Source organism: Perca fluviatilis, chromosome 5 (genome assembly GCF_010015445.1).
Source record: "Perca fluviatilis chromosome 5, GENO_Pfluv_1.0, whole genome shotgun sequence".
Classification (NCBI taxonomy): domain Eukaryota; kingdom Metazoa; phylum Chordata; class Actinopteri; order Perciformes; family Percidae; genus Perca; species Perca fluviatilis.
Window position 1 is genome coordinate 6,384,309 of NC_053116.1, and position 14,600 is coordinate 6,398,908.

The following is a 14,600-nucleotide window of genomic DNA, read 5'->3' on the forward strand; positions in this document are numbered from 1 at the left end:
TTTTGGATGCAGAGTGCTACTAATATAAATCGTCCCAGCCCTAATATATACTGTATATATATATATATATATATATATTTATATAGATTTGCTTTTTTTCCGATTCAATTATTTTACGATGCATGGGTTCCGGTTGGATTTGTATTGCGATTTTTATTTATTTTGCAATTCTGGATGTACTGCGATACGATAGGATTGAGTGTTGCAATTGTCTTTTCCTTCTTTAACCAAAACTAAAGTTAAATAATACACTTTTAGAGACAATATATCTTGAGATATTTCTAATAACTGATTGTTTTCTAAAAAAGAATGCACGTCACGTCAGTCTAACATTTATTTCATTTGTAAAGAACAGTCCTTCCAGAAAGTTTTTTTTGTGTTGAGGGCAAAAATCCTTGATTAGGCGGCACGTTTTCTTAAAAAATGCGATGGAATATGCGAGATATTTATGCAATTTAATGCGATGAAAAAAAAAATGGTTTGATGAAAAAGAGAAAAAAAAAGTGATTCCCCCAACACCCTGCTTTTCGATGATGTTCAAGTCACGTCATTACGTCACTTCATAACGTTCCCATGGCAACCGGGGAAAATGGCTGCTCTTGTGTGAAGTAAACGCAACATTTTTCAACTTTCTGCTAAGATATATTCTGTGACTTTTTTGCAACGAAAATGCGGGGATTATGAAATCATGCAAGCCCCGCAGATTTTGCTCGGAAATCGGCAATTTATGCTGCGAAAGTGCGGCGTATTTGAAAAAATGCGGCCCCCGCATAAATATGCGGACTTTGGCTGATTATGCATTGAATTATGCGATCGCATAATCGCGTTTTTCTGGAGGGACTGAAAGAAGTACATAACATGGAATTTTTTTCTGCTTGGATGCATGCACTGCAGCACACGCTAGCTACAAACTACCATTTAGTTTGTATGTAATGTCATTATTGTCAACGTGCACCTTGGCATGTTAACGGTAATAAACAAACAAATGAAGAAATGAACCGTCTTTCCGCTCGTCCTTATCCTCCCCCCCCCCAGCACCAAACCCTCGGTGGAAGAGATCCGGCTGTGGTCGCAGTCTTTCGACAAGCTGATGAAGAACCCGGCGGGGCGGAACGTCTTCCGGGAGTTCCTGCGGACGGAGTACAGCGAGGAGAACATGCTGTTCTGGCTGGCCTGCGAAGACCTCAAACAGGAAATCAACAAGAGCGCCGTGGAGGAGAAGGCGCGCTCCATCTACGAGGACTACATCTCTATACTGTCGCCAAAGGAGGTAGGGGAGCTGTCGGGTTGCTACGGTTACACCCCTTGTTTTTAACGCTCCTGCTGGTTTTTGAGGGTTTTAGTTTTCAACCTGAACTATGGGCTGGGCAATAATTCAATATGATCATTTATCGTCGTCCAATGGAATCATATCGTGATTAAGTCATATATTGAGATATCGTGACATACAATTATGTTGTCTAACTTGATAACAACAAGCACATACTAACTCAGTTGTCTCAGAAAATCTGTTTTTTGACGGAATATCATTTGATGAATTGTGGATTTGTTTTAACATTTTTAACACACTTTTTTTTGTGCATGCATGTAAACATAGTCAGTATATAACTGGAAGAAAATTATTTATTTTCTCTCTATAATTTCACTTGAAACTGTTTATCACATTATTGATGATTATTTATCTAAAATCTCATTGTAAAAAAAATATTTTGTGAAAGCACCAATAGTCAACCCTACAATATCTTCGCAGCATCGACATCTATGTATTTGGTCAAGAGTATCGCGATATCTGATTTTCTCCTCATCGCCTAGGCCTAACCTGACGTGCCCACATTCAGAATTATAATTTTTTTTTTTTACTTTTAGATTTGATTTGATTTCATGATGTAGCACACAAATGCAATGCTCTCTGGAAGCTGAGGGCATCTCTTGAATGCACTGACTAGGCTTTGCCTACCTCGGCCACGTCACAGTCTAGCAGGTAGGGCTGGGCAATATATCGATATTATATTGATATCGCGATATGAGACTAGATATCGTCTTAGATTTTGGATAATCGTAATATCGTAAATGGCTTTTCCTGGTTTTAAAACCTGCATTACAGTAAAGTTATGTCATTTTCTGTGTTACCAGACTGTTCTTGCTCTTCTATTATTTTTTACCTTTACCCACTTAGTCATTATGTCCACATTACTGAAGATTATTTATCTTATATTTCATTGTGAAGATGTTTTGTTAGAGCACCAATTGTCAACCCTAGAATATCGCCACAATATCGACATTGAGGTATTAGGACAAGAATATCACGATATCTGATTTGGCCCCACCTTCCTGAAAAGCCCAGTCTGCTCTGTTGTGATTGGTCAACCAAATTCAAACAAGCCACTGGGTGGGCTGTGTTTGCTGAGACAGCACCTATTGGCAGCACAGATGAAAAACTGGGCTGGCTTTCTCAATCAGTGACATCACTAACTCAGGAATGTCAAACAGGAATGTGGGCGAGGCGTTTTCAGGCAGAGAAGAAGTGCTGTCTGGGGGAGAGGAAGCTCCATTTGGAGGGAAATGTTATTTTTTTTGTACTTTATGCATTTATTCCATTCAGATACATACAAAAGCTGTATAACACACTAACCAAAAATGCATAACAGGGGCTCTTTAAAGCCCAGTTCAGACCAAAGATTCAGGACGAGACAAAACCATGTTAGAACGTCTCAGGGAAAGGTTTCAGCGGTCTGAACCGGCCCGTCTCAGCTCGACCCAAACCAGCTGATGGTGTGGCTGCGACTCAGCTGTTCGAATCTCCAGAGGCGTACGAGCGTATGAACGTAAGAGACGTCTCCTGTTTCAACAGCCAGCATACGTAGATGTCAGCTAGTCAAGTCCAACTTCAAACTATAGAAATAAAATGATCCATAATCCATTTTATTTATGTTAGAAACTATCAGCTGTTGGAAATCGCAGCGTTTTAGACGGCGTTTTAGAGCGAGCCAGAGAGTGACTGAAGAGCGGCAGCGGCGTTAGAACAGCGCCGTGAATCAGAGAAATAAAACGTGTTTTTCGCCGATTCATCACTAGAAATGGAAACTGTAGCAAGCATCTCGCTATCACTAACGTTATTCACATTTACGTTTAGACGCAACAAGATATATCTAGCTACAAAAAGCCTGGAAGTCGGAAAGTTAGGATGGAAGTACAAAGAGTGGTTGCCATGGAGATGATACACCGTCTCATCTCGTCGCATCGGTGTGAACTGGCGGCTTTCAGAACGCTGCAGACCGACGCCTTGCAAGTTGCAAGTTTACACTCGTCTCGTCGCAAATCTTTGGTCTAAACTTGGTATAAGAGAGAGAGTGAGAGTTTTTGAGTTTTAAAACACCTATTTATTTACACATTCGACAAACACAGACAAATATACAACAATGCCATTGTTAGAATAATTTCATTATCAAATAATGTAATGAAGTTATAATAAAGTTGAGTTGGCTTGTGCGTACCAAGAATCAGTTTACGAGTACTCATAACGTGAAGCTTCAGAAAGTAGCTTTTAATGAAGCTTGTAATATAGAATCGTAAAAATAGAACAGAATTTGATGTCGTCAGTTGTCTATCTTGTCAGTTTAGATGTTGTCTCCTCTATCTGGCCTGACTCGATGGCGTCCCCTTTATCTGGTCAGAGAGACGCATGCTCTGTCCTCGAGCCCCAGTCAAGATAGCCAATGACTCCATGTTATCTTGTCGGAACAAGTAGTCTCATGTTTTCTTACTGTGCAAGTAGTTTAATTTAACAGACAGAGAAGAGTAGTAATCACTATAATATTATTCTATGCAAACAGTTTAATAAATAACAAGAGAGAAAATATGTATCATAATTTCCCTAACAGCCATGAAATAAAAAAAAAGCCATTAAACCAAAAATAAAAAAGGTGCGATGGACTGTAGCGTGACGGCTGACTCATGTGAATGGGTCCAGTGCGAGTTGAATGCGCGACAGCGCTGCATTTGTGTTTTTTTTTTTAGGATATCTGGTCATGGGTCACATCTCTCTCCAGGCCATGTCACTCGCCCTTGCTCATAGCACTAGAGTTAACGTCACATCCAGTAACCACTGTTCGTCGGTGTTTGTCAGATGGCAGACTTGTGTCATTGTTTAAATTCCAAGAGATTCTTGCTAGTTAGGCCTAATCACTTCAGGAAGTTGAACCATCAGGCCAACGTTGCTCAAGGTCTGTTCTTTTGTCCCAGAAATAAGGTGATTTCGATTTAGGGAAGTACAGTGTTTTGAAAAAAACATTTTCTTACGTAAGATCTGGCTGATGCTCGGTGAGTTTGTTTTCCAGCATGGCTGTTGCTCAATTTGTGTCTGTCCAACATTTTTGATTCACAGCATCTCAACAGCCATTTCTATCAAATGTACGGATTATCGACAGGGGAGGGTGTATATCCGCAGACGGGGGATGGTGTATATCCGCAGACGGGGGACGGTGTATATCCGCAGACGGGGGAGGGTGTATATCCGCAGACGGGGGACGGTGTATATCCGCAGACGGGGGAGGGTGTATATCCGCAGACGGGGGATGGTGTATATCCGCAGACGGGGGAGGGTGTATATCCGCAGACGGGGGACGGTGTATATCCGCAGACGGGGGAGGGTGTATATCCGCAGACAGTTTTTCAAGTTTTTCCTCATCCCCAGATGATACTAATCCCGTGCGAAAAGTGCTTTAAAAAAGTCAATAACAAAAGTCTATATAAATATACAAAAATACAAAATCTAAATGTCTTTGACTTAATGAAACCTGCACAAACCCTGTTTTCCCGTTGAACTTTTGAAATTTCCCTTGGGGTGGCAGTAGCTGTCTGTTGGGCACGTGTCAAACTCAAGGCCCGTGGGCCAAATCCGGCCCGTTGCAGATTTAGAACCGGCCCGTATGTCAATTTGGGTTCACAATAAATGTTGGCCCTCCTAGTTGTGCGCCAAACCAAAAACACAGGAAAGTGTTTTTTAAACTGCAGTTACCTGACATTCAAAGCAAACATATGGCAGATTTGCCGACTCTGAGAATCAGAAATTCCCGCTGGAAGCAGAGAATTTTCATATTCAGGCTGTGAAACAGGTTGTTGTTGATTTGCTAAATTCTATGATGGCTAAGGAACTCTTTTGATGACTTTTGTAGGGCTTCATGTCAACAAAAATGCGACAAAAAGCAACAAATTTACTTCTGAGGTGACAAATGTCTGAGAAAGCCACAAAAAAGTGGGAACAAAAATGAGGAAAAAAAGTGACATGCAGTAACAAAAGCACGTCAATAAACTCTCCATGTCTTGGCCCTTGGTGTGATTCTCTTTTTCCATTGTGGCCCTCTGGGAAAATGAGTTTGACACCCCTGCTGTAGGGAGTTGGGTTGGGAACCGGAGGGTCTCTGGTTCACGTCCCCATACGGACTAAAGTACAGAGTGTGGACTGGTAGCTGGAGAGATGCCAGTTCACCTCCTGGACACTGCCAAGGTGCTCTTGAGCAATGCACCGGACCCCCCCCTCCAACCGCTCAGGGCGCCTGTGCAGCAGAGCACACTCCCTGTGACATCATGTGTAGGACCTGTTCATGTGTGTGTATTTCAAGGCCTGTGTGTAGTGTATTCTAACGAACTAATTTCCCGTAACAAAGTATAATTATTTCATTATTTTATTTTATTATTACTTGTCATATGCAAAAATAAGTTTTTCTCGACTGCATTTCTTTTTTTTATCATTGGGAGCTGAGATCGAAAATCATGATCAATATATGATTAATTGCACAGCCCTAGCGTCAGGACGGGGGCTAAACATAACGGTCTTTGTTCAATCAAATGTGTTACTTTTCCTTATCTGTCTTATTTTTATAGTAAATCAAATATTTGATCGACTTTTTCTTTTTAATGTTTTCTGATCCGACCTGCAGCCTCTGTTGTGCTGAACTTGTCCTCTGTTAAATTGCTCTGCCGCTTCTTTATCTCCACTTTTCGATTTGTCAGCTGTTCTGCACATGTTCTGCCCAGTTTTCACACCAGCACCCACCTCAAGAAATGTGAGCCCTGCTAATTGACCAAGTGATTATTGCTGGTGATAAACTTAGACATACTGTGACACACACGCATGCATGCACTCAAGCATGCACGAACACACACACACACACTAGAGTGCGGATCGGGCCGCATGTTTCTGTCCGAGCCCGGCCCAGGTCCGACAGGCATTAAGATATTTATGTCTGGTGACCTCTAGCTCTAGCGTGCGCCCCCATGTAGGCCTGGATTTGAATTCGACCTGCGGCCCTTTGCTGCGTGTCATGTCTTCTCTTTCTCTCCCCCTTTCCTCTCTATCCACTGTTACTGTCGATTAAAGAGAAAAGCCCCCAAAAAAAGATATTTATTTCTGAGCCCGACCCAGTTAAAATCTAATTTTTTCTCATACTAATGACACATGTACGTTTGTTTGTGTGGAAAGCTTTTATTAAGCAACTGTAGGAAGACACCGCGCACACTGTGTACAAAACTTAAACTTATTCCACCAACTCTGCTCTGGTGGCATCCACACGTCTGCTTCCTCTTTCTCTATCTCTCTTCTGCCCACTTTGCACACACACACACACACACACACACACACACACACACACACACGCATTGAGCTCTCTTAACTCCTTTGAGCAGCACCAGAGAACAGAAATATCATATTTCCATCAAGCTTTCTATCTTTTTTTATCAGTTTGACTGGCACTCTTGTTGCGCTACCTTCTCCTGCAGTGGTAAAATGGTTATCTGACTGGAGAATCAGTGCCCCCCCACCCCCACTGCCTATCTCCGTAAATCAACCCACAGCAACCGCATAATGGTTGTAGTTGGAAACAAGCATCCATTTGCATATTCTTTTGCCAATTTATCTAGAAATTCTGTTAAAATCTGCGATACATGAGGAAATCTGACAATTATCTGCTTTACTGCTATTTTTAATTGACCGTGTGTGTGTCTGTGTGTGTGTGAGAAACAGTGGTTGCTTTATTTAGTAGGAGCGCTGGAGGCCTTGCTTTGCCAGTGTGTGTGTGTGTGTGTGTGTGTTGGCATGACACTGGTGTGATCGTGTGTACAGTTGTCCACATGTGTGTTAATGTGTGTTTACAGGAAGCTATAAATTGCTGCTCTCATCGCCTTATGGCAGTATAGACACACTCTAAAATAGAGAGATATCCAGACGTGAGTTTGGCAGACAAGATGCATGCCTGTCTGTCTGCTGTCTGACCTTTGATAGGATGCCTGTCTCTCTTTCCATGTGCGTCTTTTTGTGTGTGTGTGTGTGTGTCTTAAATAAATAAGAGCAGAAGGAAAACATAAAAGCTTGTCGTTCTATAAATATCTTCTGGTGCCTGTGGGGCCACTGTAAGAGAGAGAGTGTGTGTGTGTGTGTGTGTGTGTGTGTTTCAGTGCTGGAAACTGAATGTATTAATGCCTCTATGGAAGTTAATTAATAACAAAACTACAGAGTACAAAACAACTTCAAACTTTAAAGGGTAACTTCGTTTTTTTTTTTCCAACCTAGACCATAGTTTTTGTGTCTAAGTGACTGATGGGAACAACAATCTTTGATATTGGTCCAGTATTAAGCGAGATCGCTGCAGTCGGCAGTCAGCCAAACAAGTTGCAATGTAAGTCAATAGGGCAACTGGGAACCTTCAATTTACAACCACATAAGTGCTGTTCTACCACTAACAGGCTCAGATTATTATTCTAAGTGTCTGACAACAATATGTAAAGGATCTCTACGGCGATAGACCTTTTTGTTTAACATGAAACAGCCCCGTAATCACCATCACCAAACCCACCAGACTCCATGTAAATAAATGGTCATTTTATCATCGTAAAACACACTTCATTCAAAGTGGACAGAAACTAAATAAAACTAGCAAAAGCCGTCTCGGTTCATCTTTCCACTGTTCCAACAATCACCACTCTGGTTTGATTGAAATAAACCCTTAATTCACCCATTTACATGTGGGAGTATGCTGGCTCTGTACACGCTAAAAGTCCTGATTATTTACATGGAGTCTGGTGGAAATATGCTGGCTCTGTACACGCTAAAAGTCCTGATTATTTACATGGAGTCTGGTGGAAATATGCTGGCTCTATACACACTAAAAGTCCTGATTATTTACATGGAGTCTGGTGGGAATATGCTGGCTCTATACACGCTAAAAGTCCTGATTATTTACATGGAGTCTGGTGGAGATATGCTGGCTCTATACACGCTAAAAGTCCTGATTATTTACATGGAGTCTGGTGGAAATATGCTGGCTCTATACACACTAAAAGTCCTGATTATTTACATGGAGTCTGGTGGAAATATGCTGGCTCTATACACACTAAAAGTACTGATTATTTACATGGAGTCTGGTGGAAATATGCTGGCTCTATACACGCTAAAAGTACTGATTATTTACATGGAGTCTGGTGGAAATATGCTGGCTCTATACACACTAAAAGTACTGATTATTTACATGGAGTCTGGTGGAAATATGCTGGCTCTGTACACGCTAAAAGTCCTGATTATTTACATGGAGTCTGGTGGAAATATGCTGGCTCTGTACACGCTAAAAGTCCTGATTATTTACATGGAGTCTGGTGGGAATATGCTGGCTCTATACACGCTAAAAGTCCTGATTATTTACATGGAGTCTGGTGGAAATATGCTAGTCTATGGGCAGCCATTTCTTTAACGTGTTTGTTTTCTCCCTTATCTAATCCATACTAAATGTCACCCCCAGGTGAGTCTGGACGCCCGGGTTCGAGAGGTGATCAACAAGAAGATCCAGGACCCGACGCCTCACGTGTTTGAAGACGCCCAGCTACAGATCTACACGCTGATGCACCGGGACTCGTACCCGCGATTCCTCTCCTCCAGCATCTACAGGTCGCTCATTCACGGTGGCTCACGTACCTCCTCCGAATCCTAAGTCCCCACGCCATCTTCTGGTCCTGCACTTCCAGGATCCATGCCGGACCATTTTCCATCGCTTCTTTAACCACGCTCCTCCCAGTTACAACACTCTCCACAAAACGATCGGACGATTCCTCGCCTCCTCACCTCACTCCTCCGAATCCCACATCTCTCAGATCACTGCCACGACTTCCTTCTCATTTCTTGTTTTCCCTTTTTAACTTTTAATACTGTTTCCTTTTTTTTTTTTTTTTTTTTTTTTTTTTTTTTTTTTTTTTTTTTTTTTTTTTTTTTTTTTTTTTTTGTGCTCCCCTCTTCTCCCTTTTCTGTCTATTCTATCTTATCATTCCATTCTTCCAGTTAGTAAAGTTCATCCACGTTCGGGCCGCTTGGCCCGAAAACGTTCTGCCTATTGCCATACAAATGATCAAGTAAACCTATTGAATGATATAATGTGACCCACTCTTATTTATATGGGTACCATCATAGGACATAGTGCGTAACTTTTTGATATTATTGAACTTCCGTTACATTCAAGTTGCCAAATGAGTTGCGAAAACGCTAATTAAGAACTATCAGCTCCACACAACTCTCTCTCTCTAGTATGGCTATGTTCAGAAGATTGTGGCGTCCGGCGACTTTCCCGCGCCGAAACTCGAGTGAAGATAATGACCTCTTCTGAAGAGTCCATCATGTTTTTTTAACCCTCCGTGTCCTCCTTGGCTACTAGCAACTGTGTGGAGGAGGGGGGGAGTCACGGAAGGCAGTGTTGTTGTCATTACTTAGAATTCCTCATGGGGGCGACAGATCCTACACACTATAGCTTTAATTCTAAATTCTAAAATCAGCTAAAAACAGAATTAAGACAAAATCATATACAAATCAATCCAATTCCATAAAAAAAAAAAAAAAGATGAGTTTGAGAAGTACCAGGCAGAAGCATAATGCTTATAAAGTCCTGCCCCTACTTTACAATACATAATACAACAAAACAAATAGATATGCATGTACAGCATACAAAAAGTGTAAGTCGTACAACAATCCAATTTTGGCCTTCATCTTGTCCCTTCACCTCCATCCTTTTATTCATCCTTTCAACCAACTTCTTCTACTTTAGAGCCTCCTTTCATCCCTCCTAGCTAGGTTTGGGCATCGTTTTGATTTGAACAATTCTGATTCCAATTCCGATTCTTCCTTTCGATTCCGGGTCTTATCGATTCCTGTTCTTTGAGGGGTGGGGTTGAAACGGGGTCACATGCTTATTTCACAGATAAGAGTGGTGGTTTACTAGCCTGGATGCCAGCCGAACTTAGCCCCGCCCACAACATTTGAGGTCGGCAAGTTCGGTCTGGACTTGATCCATTGTGGAGCGACTATGCTCCAACCAGAGCTGTTCGGACCAATCAAATTGTCAGGGCGGGCTTTATACGCTGATGGATCAGCAGTAACGTAATCAACCACGTCGCCAAAGAGCGCTCGGGTTGAATTTGTTTACAACAATGATGGCTGCCACTGGAGAATTGAGATGTGTATATTCCGCCATGGCGTCTGTTATAGAAGAGATCGACAGCACATTCATTTAAAAAGAGGAACAGAGCGCCGCGATCAAGGCCTCGGTCTATCGGAAAGATGTTTTTGCCATCCTTTTTACGGGATTCGGCAACGTCACATACTCCGTTGCTCTGATTGGTTGTAGGTCTATCCAATTGAGCGCAGAGGCATTTTCTTTCCTGTTTCGGTTGAAACACGCCCCATAATCACAGCCCAATGGAGCGGCATCAGACTCCTATTCTGACTAGAATCTGACTTTGACCACGTCAGGCTAGTGTTTGACAGTTTTCCCGGGCTTTTTCAACGTAAACGTAAAAGGGAAGCCACGCTAGAGGGCCGCTTACTGTGCTCCTTGGCTGCAACACAGCAAGTCTGGAAGTACGGTGGCTGCAACGGAAACCCAAACTTGTGCGTGTTAAGTTTAGAAACGTTGAACAACCGGATTGAAAACCAAACTTTTTCTTAACGATTCCAATAATAAAAAAACGTAATTTTTGAAACGATGCCCAACCCTACTCATCACCTCTCCTTATGTCTTGTTTTCCACCTCAACGACTCCTAAACAGAAGGAAGCGATGTGCATGTGGAAGTATTGCTTTGGGATACATTGGGATGCACAGGGTTACTGGGGAGATTTAAATGCATTTCAAGGGGAGAACAGGGTTTCTGCGGGGGTCTTAAAAAGTCTAAAATTTAAAAATCTAAAACGGTATGCCTTAAAAAGTCTTAAATCCGCTGAAGTATTGTGTCCTAGGTCTTAAATCATTTTAAACAGGTCTTTATTTTCCTACGTCCATGCAACGCTACCTCATTATGCTCTCTCTTTTTTTGGTTTTATTCTGTGGTGTTGTAGTTCTTTCTTTTGCTAGTCCAAATGTAATTTTGCTGTATTATGACTACAAATGAGACCAACATGCAACTTCTGTTGCAGCCAATCAGCTTTTGTGTTATTGGCGCGAGTCTTTCGGGTTGTACCACAGATATAACACAGATTTTATTCTTCAGCTATGGGGAAGTGCAAGTTTAGCGATACTTGGCTTGAAAAAGAAAAAAGATATGATAAAGGTCTTAAATTTCATTCATAATGGTCTTAAAATGGTCTTAAATCAGACTTGGTGAAACCTGCAGAAACCCTGGGAGAAACATACACCCGAGCCATGGATTTAAAAAAAGAAATCCTGACCGTCCAATCACCTTTCAAGAAGCCAGTTAAAGGTGGCTTTCCCCTTGACTCCGCCCACCTCATCACCTTCTTTTTCATCCTGCTGTTTTCTGCTGTGTCCGAAGTCCGGCGGAAAGACAAAAGGAAAAAGATGGACGCTGCCACATTCTTTCTCTTCTCTCTTTCAACTGGAAAACACAGGTTGCTCCCTCCATCCTCCCGCTACAAACGACAAAAATGCGCGTTACTTTTCGTCGTTTCTTTATCCACTCTTGTTTGCTGGATCGATCATTTCACTCCTGCGATAAACAAACGGACGGATGGATGGATTCCACGTCCCTCCGACTACTGATTTACAAACAAGACAGACAAAGACGTCTATTTTTTAAGAGAAAACTATATGGAACATTTTAATGTTTTTTTTTTTTCTTTTGGTTTCTCCCACTCTCTCCCCCTTTCTGGGTTTTTATTTTTGCAAGAAGAGGATTCCTCTGAGTCTGTACTGATCCCCCACCTGACGCCACACCGCCGACACCGCACACAGGTGCCATATACACTGGAGTTTGAAAAAAAAAAAAACATGCTCACATTTACAACATTTGTGTTACTATACTTCAGGGCGTCTTTCCCTCCTTCCTGTCCAAATAATGAAACCCTCCATATCTCGGATATGGCCGCGTCTCCCAAAGCAACACGTTCTCACTCTCGGCGCGTCAAAAGGCCACGCTGGCCACGTCAGGGGCCTTCGGCGTTCGTTATTGACGCAAAAACGTCTCCTTGGTCTAGGGTTGGGCATCGTTTTGATTTTAACAATTCTAATTCAAATTCAGTGTTCAAATATTGGCCAGGAAGGACCAAAGAGGATCGAATGTTCTCCGTTATCTCGAAAGATCCGCAAGTTTAAACCCTAATAAGTGTCAGGGATGGGACGGTATGCTTTCGGCGCCGATTCAATTTGTGCTGCGATTTTCATTTATTGCATTTCGATATCAAGGTTCAACCTTTTTCTTTTTTTTTTTTTTACAATTTTTACAATTAAAAAAAAATTATACTTGCCCAAAGTAAATTTTTACTGGCCCCTATACAAATAGTTTTTATCGAAAAAGTACAAAAAAACATCATAAAGCGTAAAAAAACGGGAAAATCATCATAGAAATGTCAGACTTAGGGGAAAAAAAAATATCAAAAGCGTAAAAAAAACCAACAAATTAATTAGTGAAATGTTGATGCCCGAGTGGGTTGTTATATTTACTTACCCGACATTGTGTTTTAGTTGCCCCGGGCCATCGGGCAACCCGTATTGTTGAACCCTGGATAGTATTATTATTATTATTATTATTGGGATTTTCTTTTCCTTCTTTAACAAAAATAAAGGTTGAATTACACACTTCTAGAGACAATATATCATGAGACATTTCTAAAAACGGACTGACATGTGATGTGCATTCTTCTTAGAAAACAATCAGCCAGTCTGACGTTTATTTACTTTGTGAAAAAGTATTATAAAAAATTTATTTTCTGCATTTTCTGCTTTCGCTCTGTTTCGCTGGAAACATATAATGTAGCAATGTACAGTGGTACCGTATACACAGAAAATATTGATTCTAGGGAAAATAGTTGATTTTAAAAACCGTTTCCCCACCCCTAAGTATAGTAATACAAATACACACACGCATACACACACACCAGGGTGGCCTACCTGGGCCCTGCTGCTGCTGACCTCTGCCTCTGTGACCTCTCACATTTGACCTCACCACTGTCTGTCGCCCGCTCAGACGCCTGCTCCTGATTGGCTGCAGGAGGCTGCAGGGCTGAACTCTGGTTGGTCAATTCAGGAAAGGGGGTTGGGAGGAAATCCCAGGTGCAAAAAAAGTATATATAGATATATTAATGAGAAACAACTAATAAAAAAATTTAAAAAAAAAAACATATAGAAGAAAAGATGTTATGTGAGATGGGATGCTTACACCCAGTGCTTCATGGGAAATGTAGTTTGAGGAAAACAGCTGTTTGTAGTTGTCTGCGGAGGCAGAAACAACAGATTTAAAAAAAAAAAGAAAATGATAAAAGAAATAAAGCGGCCTTTGTCTTTTACAGACTGGTCACTCAGAATGCATTTATCTTAGTATTGTTAATGTTATTTATTTTATATTTTGTTAAAACTGTGATTTTAATTGTACATATATAAACGGAAACCCTTGAACATCACACTGAGAAGCCGCGTCGTTTGTTCAGTGTTTGTGTGTGCGAGTGAATTTTCTGATCAGATGTGTCTCCACTGGGAATCAAACCCTCAACCTTGCCACCGTCACTGCTTTGATAAAGGCTTTATAAAATATGAGTTATAGAAACATATAGTTTTCCCAGCTCAGCATGAAGGTTACAGGAAGAAAAACAAGTTCTAGAGTTTGGGTTCTTATGTTTATAGCCCGCCCAATATTTAGGAGTTTAAAAAATCTAATAAGTGACAGAGATAGTTTTCTTTAGAAGCTAAGGGCCAAAGAGAAAAATGTATTTGAGTTTAGTTTTATGTCAGAATTCCAAATTCTGAGTTAAACGGATACGCCACCATTTGTTGAAATAGGGCTTATCACGGCCCCCCCTAGCTGTAGATAGGTGGGCCAACGCATTTTTTGTGCATGCATTGTTTTAGTCCGGTGCAACACCGGCAGCGCCGCCGCTAGTTAGCTTAGCGTAGTGAATGGAATCCTATGTTGCCGGTTAGCATGTTGTGAGTAAAAGTGAGCCAACAAAAGACAAAAGAAAAACTAATTACTTGCACTGAGACAAAAAATGCGTTGGCCCACCTATCTACAGCCAGGGGAGACCGTGATAAGAACTATTTCAACAAACTGTGGCGTATCCCTTTAAAAGTCAGAAATCTAAGTCTCAGGATACACATTTTCTCAGAATTCTTCTCTAAAC

General features: G+C 41.3%; 1 protein-coding gene across 4 annotated transcripts in view; it reads left to right on the forward strand.

Annotated features, from left to right (window-relative positions):
• rgs19 (regulator of G protein signaling 19) overlaps positions 1 to 9,194 on the forward strand; it is a 47,395-nt gene extending 38,201 nt beyond the window's left edge. For all 4 annotated transcript variants that reach the window (XM_039801478.1, XM_039801479.1, XM_039801480.1 and 1 more), the window contains 2 exons: positions 1,036 to 1,270; positions 8,790 to 9,194. In XM_039801478.1, coding sequence (XP_039657412.1) covers positions 1,036 to 1,270; positions 8,790 to 8,978 — 424 coding nt within the window. In that variant the 3' untranslated portion in view covers positions 8,979 to 9,194. The remainder of the gene's footprint in view (positions 1 to 1,035; positions 1,271 to 8,789) is intronic.
• The last annotated feature ends 5,406 nt before the right edge of the window (positions 9,195 to 14,600 follow it).